At 46.5% G+C, this 12,863-nt stretch overlaps 1 protein-coding gene across 2 annotated transcripts in view; it reads left to right on the top strand.

Moving 5' to 3' along the window:
- Nucleotides 1-9,230: 9,230 nt before the first annotated feature.
- Nucleotides 9,231-12,863, top strand: part of ANAPC5 (anaphase promoting complex subunit 5) — a 44,535-nt gene continuing 40,902 nt past the window's right edge. Inside the window, exon 1 of one of the 2 annotated variants that reach the window (XM_003832362.4) lies at nucleotides 9,231-9,643. In XM_003832362.4, the coding sequence (XP_003832410.1) occupies nucleotides 9,437-9,643 (207 nt within the window). In that variant the 5' untranslated portion in view covers nucleotides 9,231-9,436. The remainder of the gene's footprint in view (nucleotides 9,644-12,863) is intronic. The other variant, XM_008957763.5, reaches the window with a different exon arrangement.

Genomic DNA, 12,863 nt, shown 5'->3' with positions numbered 1-12,863 from the left:
GCTTGCTGAAATTCAGCCACTCAAATGTTATTTTTATTTTTATTTTTTGAGATAGGGTCTGGCTCTGTTGCTGAGCCTGGAGTGCAGTGGCAGGATCTCAGCTCACTGCAGCCTCCACCTTTGGGGCTCAAGTGATCCTCTCACCTCAGTCTCCCGAGTAGCTGGGACTAGAGACGCTCACCACCATGCCCAACTTTTTTGTTTGTTTGCTTTTTGTATATTTTGTAAAGATGAGGTTTCGCCATGTTGGCCTAGCTCATCTCGAACCCCTGGCCTTAAGTGATTCATCTGCCTTAGCCTCCCAAAGTGCTGGGATTAAAGGCGTGGGCTACCACGCCCAGTCTCACAAGTTTTTTTTTTTGAGGTGGAGTTTCGCTTTTGTTGCCCAGGCTGGAGTGCAATGTGCGATCTCAGCTCACCGTAACCTCCGACTCCCGGGTTCAAGCAATTCTCCTGCCTCAGCCTCCTGAGTAGCTGGGATTACAGGCATGCACCACCACGCCCAGCTAATTTTGTATTTTTAGTAGAGATGGGGTTTTCTCCATGTTGGCCAGGCTGGTCTTGAACTCCCGACCTCAGGTGATTCACCCGCTTCGGCCTCCCAAAGTGCTGGGATTACAGGCGTGAGCCATCGCACCCGGCCTAAGTTATTTTTTGTTAAGCACTATTTTATTCTGTGGCCCTGTGAGAAGATTAAATACTCTGAAATTTGTAGACACAGGTTCATTGCAGCATTACTCACAATAGGCAAAATGTGGAAACCACCCAAATGTCCATCCATGGGCAAATGGGTAAACAAAATGTGGTCTCTCCATACAATGGAATATGATTCAGTCATTAAAAGGAATGGAGTGGCCGGGTACGGTGGCTCACGCCTGTAATCCCAGCACTTTGGGAGGCTGAGGCGGGTCGATCACAAGGTCAGGAGATTGAGACAATCCTGGCTAACACATGAAACCTTGTCTCTACTAAAAATACAAAAAAAAAAAAAAATTAGACGGGCGTTGTGGCGGGCACTTGTAATCCCAGCTAGTCTGGAGCCTGAGGCAGGAGAATGGCTTGAACCCGGGAGGCGGAGGGTGCAGTGAGCCGAGATCGCGCCACTGCACTCCAGCCTGGGAAACAGAGCGAGACTCCATCTCAAAAAAAAAAAAAAAAAAAAAAGGAATGGAGTACTGACATGCTGCAACATGCATGAAACTTGAAACAACGTTATGCTAAGTGAAAGAAATCAGATCCCAAAGGCTGCATATTGTATGATTCTATTTATAGTAAAGATCCTGAAAAGGCAAATCCATAGAGACAAGAAGCAGCCTAGTGATTTCCGGAGGCTGGGGAGAGGGGATGGGAGAATGGGGAGTCACTGCTAAAGTGCGTGTGTTTTCTTTTTGGGGATGATGAAAAAGTTCTGGTACCGAATAATAGTGAAGGTTGCATATCACAGTGAATGTACTAAATGACACTGAATTATGTATGTGATTAAAATGGTAGGTTTTTTTTGTTGTTGTTTTGTTTTGTTTTTTTGAGATAGAGTCTCCTCTGTCACCCAGTCCGGAGTGGAGTGGTCCCATCTCGGCTCATTGCAACCTCTGCCTCCTGGGTTCAAGCGATTATCGTGCCTCAGCCTCCTGAGTAGCTGGGATTACAGGCGTGTGCCACCACGCCCGGCTAATTTTTGTGTTTTTAGTAGAGATAGGGGTTTTGCTGTGTTGGCCAGGCTGGTCTCGAACTCCTGATCTCAAGTGATTCGCCCGCCTCACCCTCCCAAAGTGCTGGGATTACAGGCATGAGTCACTGTGCCTGGCCTAAAATGGTAATTATTTTTTTTTTGAAAGACATGGTCTCACTGTGTTGCCTAAGTTGCTCTCAAACTCTTGGGTTCAAGCAATCCTCCTACTTTGTCCTCCCAAAGTGCTGAGATTATAGGTGTGAGCCGCTGCTCCTGGCCCTAAAATAGTAATGTTTACGTTTGACCTTTAAATTGTTATTATTACTGTAATTATTAGAGACAGGGTCTCCTTCTGTTATCCAGGCTGGGGTGCAATGGTATGATCATAGCTCACTGCAGCTTCAAATTTCTGGGCTCAAGCCATCCTCCTGCCGCAGCCTTCCATGTAGCTAAGACTACAGGTGTACGCCACCATGCCCAGCTAATTTTTGTACTTATTTTTGTAGAGATGGGGGTCTCACTATGTTGCCCAGGCTGGTCTCGAACTCCTAGCTTAAAGTGATCCTCTTGCCTTGGCCTCCCAAAGTGTTAGGATTACTGGTATGAGCCACTGTGCTTGGCTAATGTTAATTTTTTTTTTTTTTTTTTTTTTTTTTGAGATGAGGTCTCAGTCTGTCACCCAGGCTGTGGAGTGCAGTGGTGCGATCTTGGCTCCCCGCAACTTCCGCCTCCCGGGCTCAAGTAATCCTCCCACCTCAGCCTCCTGAGTAGCTGGGACTACAGGCATGCACCACCATGCCTAACTAATTTTAGTAGAGATGGGGTCTCACTATGTTACCCAGGCTGGTCTCTAACTCCTGAGCTCAAGTGATCTACCTGACTCGGCCTCCCAAATTGTTGGGATTACAGGCGTGAGCCACCACATCCGGCCGCTGGCTGACTTTTTATTTTTAAAACATTTTTTTGTTTGTTTGTTTGTTTTTGAGATGGAGCCTCTCTCTGTCACCCAGTCCAGAGTGGAGTGGTCCGATCTCGGCTCATTGCAACCTCTGCCTCCCGGGTTCAAGTGGTTCTCATGCCTCAGCCTCCCGAGTAGCTGGGATTACAGGCTACTGGGATTACGTCTGGAATCCCAGCACTTTGGGACGCCGAGGCAGGCGGATCACGAGGTCAGGAGATCGAGACCATCCTGGCTAACACGGTGAAACCCCGTCTCTACTAAAAATACAAAAAGAAATTAGCTGGGCATGGTGGCGGGCGCCTGTAGTTCCAGCTACTCTGGAGGCTGAGGCAGGAGAATGGCGTGAACCCGGGAAGCGGAGATTGCAGTGAACCGAGATCACGCCACTGCACTCCAGCCTGGCGACAGAGCGAGACTCCGTCTCAAAACAAACAAACAAACAAAAACTTTTTAAATAAAAATAAAGAGTAACAAGTCAGAATTTTAGCACTGCAGATGACTTAACACATCATCTAGTACAGACCTTTCACTGCGAAGGCGATTAACCCAAGAGAAAAAACTGGGTTGTCGCTTGAATTACAGAGCTGGTTTCAAGGCCAACACTAGAACCTGGGGGTTCTGATTCCCAGGGTAGCTCTTTTGTCTCATCGATCACAAATATTCTTGAATCATGGTTTTTCTCATTATGCTTGATTCTATTTCTCTTTGCAGATTGGCCTTCTTCTCTTTCTCTACAGGCAGCAAAGAATATGCCATCTACAGCCTTGCTTAGCAACCTCAGGAGAAAGGGAGCTCTTCTTTCTCTAGAGTCCATAGTGCAATCCCAGAGAAGCGTTGATTAGCTGTGCTAGGGCTCCATGCCCATCCCTGTATCCAGAGGGACATGTTCTACAACTTCGTGCAAATTAAAAACAACACATTTTTGGGGAGGACAGTAGAGTATGCTGGGCAAACTAAATAAATAAAAATAAATAAACCAAAGTCCACTGCAGGTTACAAAGCCCTGCTTCCTTTATTACCTTGGAGTGCTGCTTTGAAATGTTGGTGTAAGGAACAGCATTTATAGCAGCCAATGACCCATCTATAATGGCAGGTCCTCCTTAGTCTCCTGGAGACAGAGACTGGTGCATCAAAGGGACTTCTGGCTAGTTTCTTTCTTTTCTTTCTTCCTTTCCTTCCTTTCATTCTCTCTTTGTTTTCTTTTTCTTTTTTTTTTTTTTTTTGAGATGGAGTCTCACTCTCTTGCCCAGGCTGGAGTGCAGTGGAGTGATTTTGGCTCACTGCAACCTCTGCCTCCTGGGTTCAAGCAATTCTCCTGCCTCAGCCTCCTGAGTAGCTGGGATTACAGGCATGCACCACCACACCCAGCTCATTTTTTGTATTTTTAGTAGAGATAGGGTTTCATCATGTTGGCCAGGGTGGTCTCGAACTCCTAACCTCAGGTGATCCACCCGCCTTGGCATCCCAAAGTGTAGGGATTACAGGCATGAGCCACCGCGCCCAGGCCTCTTTCTTTTCCTCCCTCCCTCCCTCCATTCTTTCTTTCTCTCTCTCTCCTTCCTTCCCTCCCTCCCTCTCTCTTTCTCTTTCTCTCTCTCTTTCTTTCTCTTTCTTCTCTCTTTCTTTCTTTCCCCTCCCTCCCTCCGTTCTTTCTCTCTCTTTCCTTCCTTCCCTCCCTCCCTTTCTTTCTCTTTCTCTTTTTTTCTCTTTCTTCTCTCTTTCTCTCTTTCTTTCTTTCTTTCTGTTTCTTTCTTTCTTTCTTTCTTTTCCCTCCGTCCTTCCCTCCCTTCCTTCCCTCCTTCTCTCTCCCTTTCTTTCATTTTTGATACAATGTCTCACTGTCACCCAGGCTGGAGTATAGTGGCATGCTCACAGCTCACTGCAGCCTTGACCTCCTGGACTCAAGTGATTCTCCCACCTCAGCCTCCTAGTAACTGGGACTACAAGCACACACCACCATGCCTGGCTATTTATTTATTTTTTTAATTTCTTGTAGACACAGGGTCTTATCATGTTGTCCAGGCTGGTCTTAAACTCCTGGGCTCAAGCAATCCTCCCACCCTCGGCCTCCCAAGTGCTGGGACTACAGGCATAAGCCACTGTGCCCAGCCTTGGGTAGTTTCTTATGACAATTGTTTTCCTCCACGAGGTCAAGCACCTAGTTTGTATATTCACTGCTGTACCTGCATGGACTTAGCACAATGTCTGGCATATAGTACGTACTCAAAAATATTTGTTGAGTGAATGTAAGGATTTGCAGCACAGTTGACTCAAAGGCATATTGACAATAACTGAGCATATACTAAATGTGTCAGAAACTAAGGATGCAAAGATTTTTTTAAAAAAGCAAACCTGCTCCCTGCCTATGACAGTCCATCAGAGGAGGCAGTTACTTAAGTAAGTCATTGATATAAAATCATACACATAATAAATGAAGCTTGGACAAAGTGCTACAAAAATGGTCACATGATCTCTAAGATGATGGAGTAAGTCCAAAAGAGTTCAAATGTTTTCAGGGTTTTGATATTTAGCCGTGTTCTTTTTTTTTTTTTTTTTTTTTTTTGAGAAGGTGTTTCACTCTTGTTGCCTAGGCTGGAGTGCAATGGAATGATCTTGGTTCACTGTATCCTCTGCCTACTGGGTTCAAATGATTCTCCTGCCTCAGCCTCCCAAATAGCTGGGATTACAGGCATGCGCCACCATGGCCGGCTAATTTTTTATTTTTAGTAGAAAAGGTTTCACCATGTTGGTCAGGATGGTCTTGAACTCCTGACCTCAGGTGATCCACCTGACTCAGCCTCCCAAAGTGCTGTGATTACAGGCGTGAACCATGGCGCCTGGCCTAGCAACATTCTTAAAATCAGATATATACATATAGAAAAGTCTAGGCCGGGTGTGATGGCTGACACCTGTAATCCCAGCATCTTGGGAGACTGAGGTGGGAGGATTTTGTGAGCCCAGGAGTTACAGACCAGCCTGGGCAACACAGTGAGACTCTATCTCTACAAAAAAATTAAAAATTAGCCACATGTGGTGGTGCATTCCTGTGGTCCCAGCTATTCGGGAGGCTGAGGTGGGAGGATCGCTTGAGCACAGGAGGTGAAGGCTACAGTAAGCTGTGATCATGCCACCGCACTCCAGCCTGGGCCACAGAGTGAGACCCTGGCTCCAAAAAACAAAACAGAACAAAACAAAAAACCCAATAACGGTTGATGAGGATTGTAGTGAGTTGGAAACGGCATGCCCTAAATAAAGGTGGCTTATTTATTTATTTATTTATGAGACAGAATCTCACTCTGTCGTCCAGGCTAGAGTGCAGTGGTAATCATAGGTCACTGCAGCCTTGAACTCCTGGGCTCAAGGTATCCTCCGGCCTCAGCCTCCCAAGTAGCTGGGATTACAGGTGCATCCCAGCACGCCTGGCTAATTTTTGTATTTTTAGTAGAGACGGGGTTTCACCATGTTGGCCAGGCATGTGTCAAACTCCTGGCCTCAAAGTGATCCACCCACCTCTGCCTCCCAAAGTGCTGGGATTATAGGCATGAGCCACCACCTCCAGCCTATTTATTTATTTATTTTTGAGACGGAGTTTTTGCTCTGTTGCCCAGGCTGGAGTGCAGTGGCATGATCTCAGCTCACTACAACCTCTGCCTCCTGGGTTCAACCGATCCTCCTGCCTCAGCCCCCCGAGTAGCTGGGATTACAGGCACCCGCCACCATGCCTGGCTAATTTTTATATTTTTAGTAGAGACAGGGTTTCACCATGTTGGCCAGGCTGGTCTCGAGCTCCTGACCTCAAGTGATCTGCCTGCCTTGGCCTCCCAAAATGTTGGGATTACAGGCATGAGCCACTGCACCTGGCCAAAGGCAGCTTATGCTGTGCATATCCAGTCAGTTGTTACCATCTAGGAATAAATCATGTTACCAAATTTTCAAATTTTTCAAGTGAAGCTGGAAATGTAGTTCTTTGTTGGCAGAAATATCCTAATTTTTAAGTGTTGGCAAACACCATGCAAAGCAAATAAAATATATCTAATGAGCCGCATTTAGTTTAGATTGCAACTTCAGTTTGCAACTTCTGGCTTAGAAATTCATCCCTTTTGGTCCCCAGCACCTAGAACAGTGCCTTAAACATAGCAGGAGCTTAGCACAGAGTTACTGAATAAATGAATCAATGGCTTGAAAGTCTTACCAATTTAGAGTAAAATTGTTATTTAGGATTTTGTAAAATTACTTTCCTCTTTCCATTCATTAAGTGTTCCTACTCAGGATTTTAAGGTTGAATACTAGTTTATTCCACACAGACCCTTTGTCAAACCTTATTTATGGTATACACATATGCAAAAATATCCTAAAGAGCTGGGAGATTGTAAGTATGCTTTTTCATTAATAGAGTGAGGCATAAAAATAAACCGAGGCAAAGAAAGAGGTTAAGTAAGTATTAAATTCCTGGCAAAAGCCAGCTTCTCCTTTCACAAATAAAAGATAGTTATATAATAATTATGTATAGTAACTAAAACATACAGAGTTCTCAAGATAGGAAAGCTTGTATTACAAGATATCAATGTCTTTTTTTTGATAGCATCATTTAGCTTATACATATCTGCCTTCTTTTTTGTTTTTGTGAACTAATAATGCATATTCATTCATTATTCATTAAACAAATAGCAATTGAGAAAACAAAAACCAGGCATGAGGCTGCATGCAGTGGCCCATGCCTTTAATCGTAGCAATTTGGGAGGCTGAGGCAGGAGGATCACTTGAGTCCAGGAGTTCGAGACCAGCCTGGACAACATCGCAAGACCTCGTGTTTACAAAAAATAAAAAAATTAGCCATGCAGCCAGGCGCAGTGGCTCATGCCTGTAATCCCAGCACTTTTGGAGGCGGAGATGGGCGGGTCACCTGAGGTCAGGAGTTCAACCAGTTCAAGACCAGCCTGGCCAACATGGTGAAACCCCATCTCTACAAACAATACAAAAATTAGCCGGGCGTGGTGGTGCGTGCCTGTAGTTCCAGCCACTCGGGAGGCTGAGGCAGGAGAATTGCTTGAACCCAGGAGGTAGAGGTTGTAGTGAGCCGAAATCGAGCCACTGTACTCCAGACTGGACGACAGAGCAAGATTCCGTATCGGGGAAAAAAAAAAAAATTAGCCATGCATGGTGGCACAAGCCTGTAGTCTCAACTACTCGTGAGGCTGAGGTGGGAGGATTGCTTGAGTCTGGCATTCCTGAGGGCGAGGGGGTCTCCTGCCCTGCTCATGTCTAATTACCTACTTTAACTGGAGGCTGAGGTTGCAGTGAGCCGTGACCGTGCCACTGCAGTCCAGCCTCGGTAGCAGAATGAGAGAGAGAGAAAGTATAATTTAAACAAACATAAAAATGGGCAGGCCGGGCGCGGTGGCTCACGCCTGTAATCCCAGCACTTTGGGAGGCCGAGGCGGGAGGATCACGAGGTCAGGAGATTGAGACCATCCTGGCTAACACGGTGACACCCCGTCTCTACTAAAAATACAAAAAATTAGCCAGGCCTGGTGGCCGGTGCCTGTAGTCCCAGCTACTCGGTAGGCTGAAGCAGGAGAATGGCGTGAACCAGGGAGGTAGAGCTTGCAGTGAGCAGAGATCGCGCCACTGCACTCCAGCCTGGGCGACAGAGGAGACTCTGTCTCAAAACAAAACAAAACAAAACAAAACAAAAGGCACAAGGCACAGTGTGTGCATGTGGATAGCCAAAGTTGAATGGTATGTGGTTTTTCTTTCAAGGGACATAAAGACTAATAGGGATACCAGATCATTAATAATAATTCAGGGTATAGAGAACTAAGTGTCTTGGGAGAGGTACAGATGAACGGAAGGGGAATTGTGAAAAATCAGGTTCAAAATGTTGGCTGGGGATTGCTTTTGGAGGGCTTTGAAATGCAGAGTATAGATTTTGTAGTTTATTAGGTAGGAAACTGACTCAGCACATGGAGGTGATATTGCTAATGTTCTATTTCACGTAAGGATACATGACCACTGGCAACCTGATCTGGCTGTCTGCAAATGGCACTTGTGAAACGCTGAAGAAAAATCTCATGTTCCTATCTTTAAAAAGACAGAGTTAAATGAAACTCCTAAACATTTGAGTTTAAAAGTAACATAATGAATTAAATACATACTTTAAGGGTGCAAATTTAATTTCGGTACTTTTAAACACAATCATTTAAACATTCTATTTGCACTATTTTCAAATTACATGAACAAGCCCGGCGCGCTGCCTGTAGACCCAGCTTCTCGGGAAGGCGGGAGGATCGCTCGAGCCCAGGATTTGGGAGGGTGCAGTGCTCTTTGAGGGCGCCTACGAATAACCACTGCCCTCCAGTCTTGGTAACATAGCAAGATATAGTCTCAAACAACCACCACCACCACCACCACCACCACCACCACCACCACCACCAACCAACAACAGCAACAAAACCACTTTGGGAGCTCCTCAGTCCCTTCAGCCCCGACCCCAAGCATCGACTTCCCCTCCCATCCGGTCCCTGTCCACGTAGCCTGGGAACCTGCTCCCACTCGGCAAAAGTTTCTGTAGGGAGTCAGTCTTTTGGTGCACCCCTCCCCGCACTCTTGTACATTCTGACTGGCTGTCGCTCTCCCATGTGCTCTGACAGACTGCTCTGATTGGTTAACAAATGCCGCGAGCACGCGGATGTCTGTTTCCTGGGATATTGTGAGGGCGGGCGGAGATGTAGACCCGGTAGTGTTGTGCCTTGTGGTGAAAACTGGCGGCAGCGCGCCGCGGGCCCGAGACTTAGTCTCGGGCCGCCATGGCCAGCGTCCACGAGAGCCTCTACTTCAATCCCATGATGACCAATGGGGTTGTGCACGCCAATGTGTTCGGCATCAAGGACTGGGTGACGCCGTACAAGATCGCGGTGCTGGTGCTGCTGAACGAGATGAGCCGCACAGGCGAGGGCGCCGTCAGCCTCATGGAGCGGCGGAGGCTCAACCAGCTGCTCCTGCCCCTGCTGCAGGTGAGAGGCGTCCGCTGGCTCCTGCTCGTGCAGCAAACTTTTACTGAGCATCTGCTCTGTGCGGAACCCTGGGCTTGGGGACACTTGTGTCCATCAGATACTCTCCCTGCCTGGAGGAACGTGAAGAAATAAAGATAGCTACTACCGGTAGCTAACACGTACTGAGCGTTTACGGTGGGCCAGGCGCTTTACATGCATTTTTTTTTTTTTTGCAAGTTTATGTCTGGCTCCAGTATTTATTAGCTGAGAGTTAGAGTCTCAGATCCTGTATCTTCTTTAAAATGGGGCGGTACAATAGAGCGTTGGAGACACAGGGATAAGTCATACAGGCTCCCTATCCTAGAGGACCGTAATAAACAGTAAAAATGCCATAAAACCGGGCCGGGCGCGGTGGCTCACGCCTATAATCTCCGCACTTTGGGAGGGCAAGGCGGGTGGATCACGAGGTCAGGAGTTCGAGACCAGCCTGACCAACATAGTGAAACCCCGTCTCTACTAAAAACACAAAAAATTAGCTGGATGTGGTGGCGGGCACCTGTAATTTCAGCTACTCGGGAGGCTGAGGCAGGAGAATCGCTAGAACCTGGGAGGCGGAGGTTGCAGTGAGCCGAGATCGCGCCACTGCACTCCAGCTTGGGCGACAGTGCAAGACTCCGTTTCAAAAAAAAAAAAAAAAAGGCGTAAAGCCAAGGACGAGCACTGATTGAATACTTAACTGTGTGCTAAGCACTTCACTTAAAATTTGTTTTAAATTATTATTATTTTTTTGAGACAGGGTCTCTCTTTGTCGCCCAGGCTGGAGTGCAGTAGTGTGATCGCGGCTCACTGCAGCCTCGACCTCTCAGGCTCAAGTGATCCTCCCACCTCAGCCTCCCAAGTAGCTGGGAGTACAGGCGCGGGTCACTACGCCCAGCTAATTTTTTTGCATTTTTTGTAGAGACGGGATTTTGCCATGTTACCCAGGCTGGTCTTGAACTCCTGGACTCAAGCAATCCTCACGTCTGGTCTCCCAGAGTATTGGGATTACAGGAGTGAGCCACTGCGCCCGGCCGTCATGTGTTATTTCATTTTGCAGACACAGGTTTAGCTCAGATAATTAAGTTCCTTAATTCATTTGGGTCTCAGTTTTCTCTCTGTAAAATGGGAACAATAGTAGAAACTGTTACTAGCATGTAGTAAATGCTCAATATTACTAGTATTTTCATTTTAGTGTGTTCACATATGGCATATACCTTCCCCTATATCAGTTGTGGTTTTTCCATTTATATTCATGGTTACGTGAGTGATGGCCTTCTCCCCCATTAGACGGTAACCTCCACGAGCTCAGTACTTAGTCCTGTTTTTGTTTACTGGTACATCCCCAAAGCCTCCTAGAATGCCTGAGTAGTTTTTTGTAAAATGAATGAAATGCGATAGAGGTGGATGAGCGCACTCATGGAGAGGACTTTTTTTTTTTTTTTTTTTGAGACGGAGTCTCGCTCTGTCGCTCAGGCCAGAGTGCAGTGGCACGATCTCGGCTCACTGCAGGCTCCGCCTCCCGGGTTCACGCCATTCTCCTGCCTCAGCCTCCGGAGTAGCTGGGACTATAGGCTCCCGCCACCACGCCCGGCTAATTTTTTGTATTTTTAGTAGAGACGGGGTTTCACCGTGTTAGCCAGGATGGTCTCGATCTCCAGACCTCGTGATCCGTCCGCCTCGGCTTTCCAAAGTGCTGGGATTACAGGCATGAGCCACCGCGCCCGGCCGGAGGATTTCTTACAGAAAGTGTGAAGCTGTGCCTTGATGGATAAGCATTGTCTGTTGAGTAACAGTGATGGCAGAAACAGATCTGGGTTCCTGGGCCTCCATATTATGGGATCTTAAAAGATAAACCTAATAAAATTAGTATCTAGAGTTGTATTTGTATTCCTTAGTATAGTTTATCAAGGATTTTTTAAAAAATTTATCACTTGTATTTGTGGGTGAGGGGAATGGGAAGAGGGGAGAACTGAGGACACCATGGTTAAGAGACTTACCCAGTTAAATAAAAGGGATGTCTTTATAACTTGTAGCTCCCAGGGCTAGCCACGTTTGCTATTATTATAAATGCATTTCCCTCCATTATTAAAGTTATAATACTAAAATTTTGGTAAATAAAAGGCCGGGTGGGATTACACCTGTAATCCCGGCACTTTGGGAGGCTGAGGTGGGTGGATCACTTGAGGTCAGGAGTTCGAGACCAGCCTGGCCAACACGGTGAAACCCCATCTCTACTAAAAATACAAAAAAAATTAGCTGGGCATTGTGATGTGCGCCTGTAGTCCCAGCTACTCGGGAGGCTGAGGCAGGAAATCATTTGAACCCAGGAGGTGGAGGTTGCAGTGAGCTGAGATCACATCACTGCACTCCAGCCTGGGCATCCGTCTCCAAAAAAAAAAAAAAAAAAATAGAAACAGTGATTCTGGTCTCTTAACTCTCACCTTCCTGCTCATGTTGTTTTTTGCTGTTTGGAATTCTTTCTGGTTTTTAACCTGGCTAACTACTATATAGTTATTTTATTTAATTTTTTATTTTTAAATTTTTTATTTTTAATTTTTTTAGAGTGGTGGGATCTCACTCCCTCAGTCACCTGGGCTGGAGTGCCGTGGTGCAATCCTAGCTTACCATAGCCTCCACCTCCCAGGCTCAAGCTGTCCTCCTACCTCAGTCTCCTAAGTAGCTAGGACTACAGGCACCTGCCACCATGCCTGGCTAATTTTTAAATTTTGGTAGAGATGTAGTTCCCTATGTTGCTCAGGCTAGTCTTGAACTCCTGGGCTCAAGGGATCCACCTGCCTCAGCTTCCCAAAGTGCTGGCATTACAGGCATGAGCCACCACACCTGGCACCCTACTGTATAGTTTTAATCAAAATGTATGTAGAGTTCATCTAGTAGCATCCCAGCCAGACCTCAACTCCTTTACTAATTGTTTGATTTCTTAAATTAGTTAATTTTTGGCTGGGTGCCTAGACTTTGGGAGGCCAACATGGGAGGATCACTTGAGCCTAGGAGTTCAAGAGCAGCCTGGGCATGGGATTTCACCATGTTGTCCAGGCTGGTCTCGAACTCCTGACCTCAAGTAATCTGCCTGCTTCAGCCTCCCAAGACGCTGGTATTACAGGCGTGAGCCACTGCGCCAGGCCCCGAATGGTCTTTTTAATGGCTGCATTATATTTCACAGTAAGAAAAGCAACATAATTCA

This window comes from Pan paniscus, chromosome 10, assembly GCF_029289425.2.
Source record: "Pan paniscus chromosome 10, NHGRI_mPanPan1-v2.0_pri, whole genome shotgun sequence".
Lineage (NCBI taxonomy): Eukaryota > Metazoa > Chordata > Mammalia > Primates > Hominidae > Pan > Pan paniscus.
This window is presented reverse-complemented; position numbering and strand designations above follow the sequence as displayed.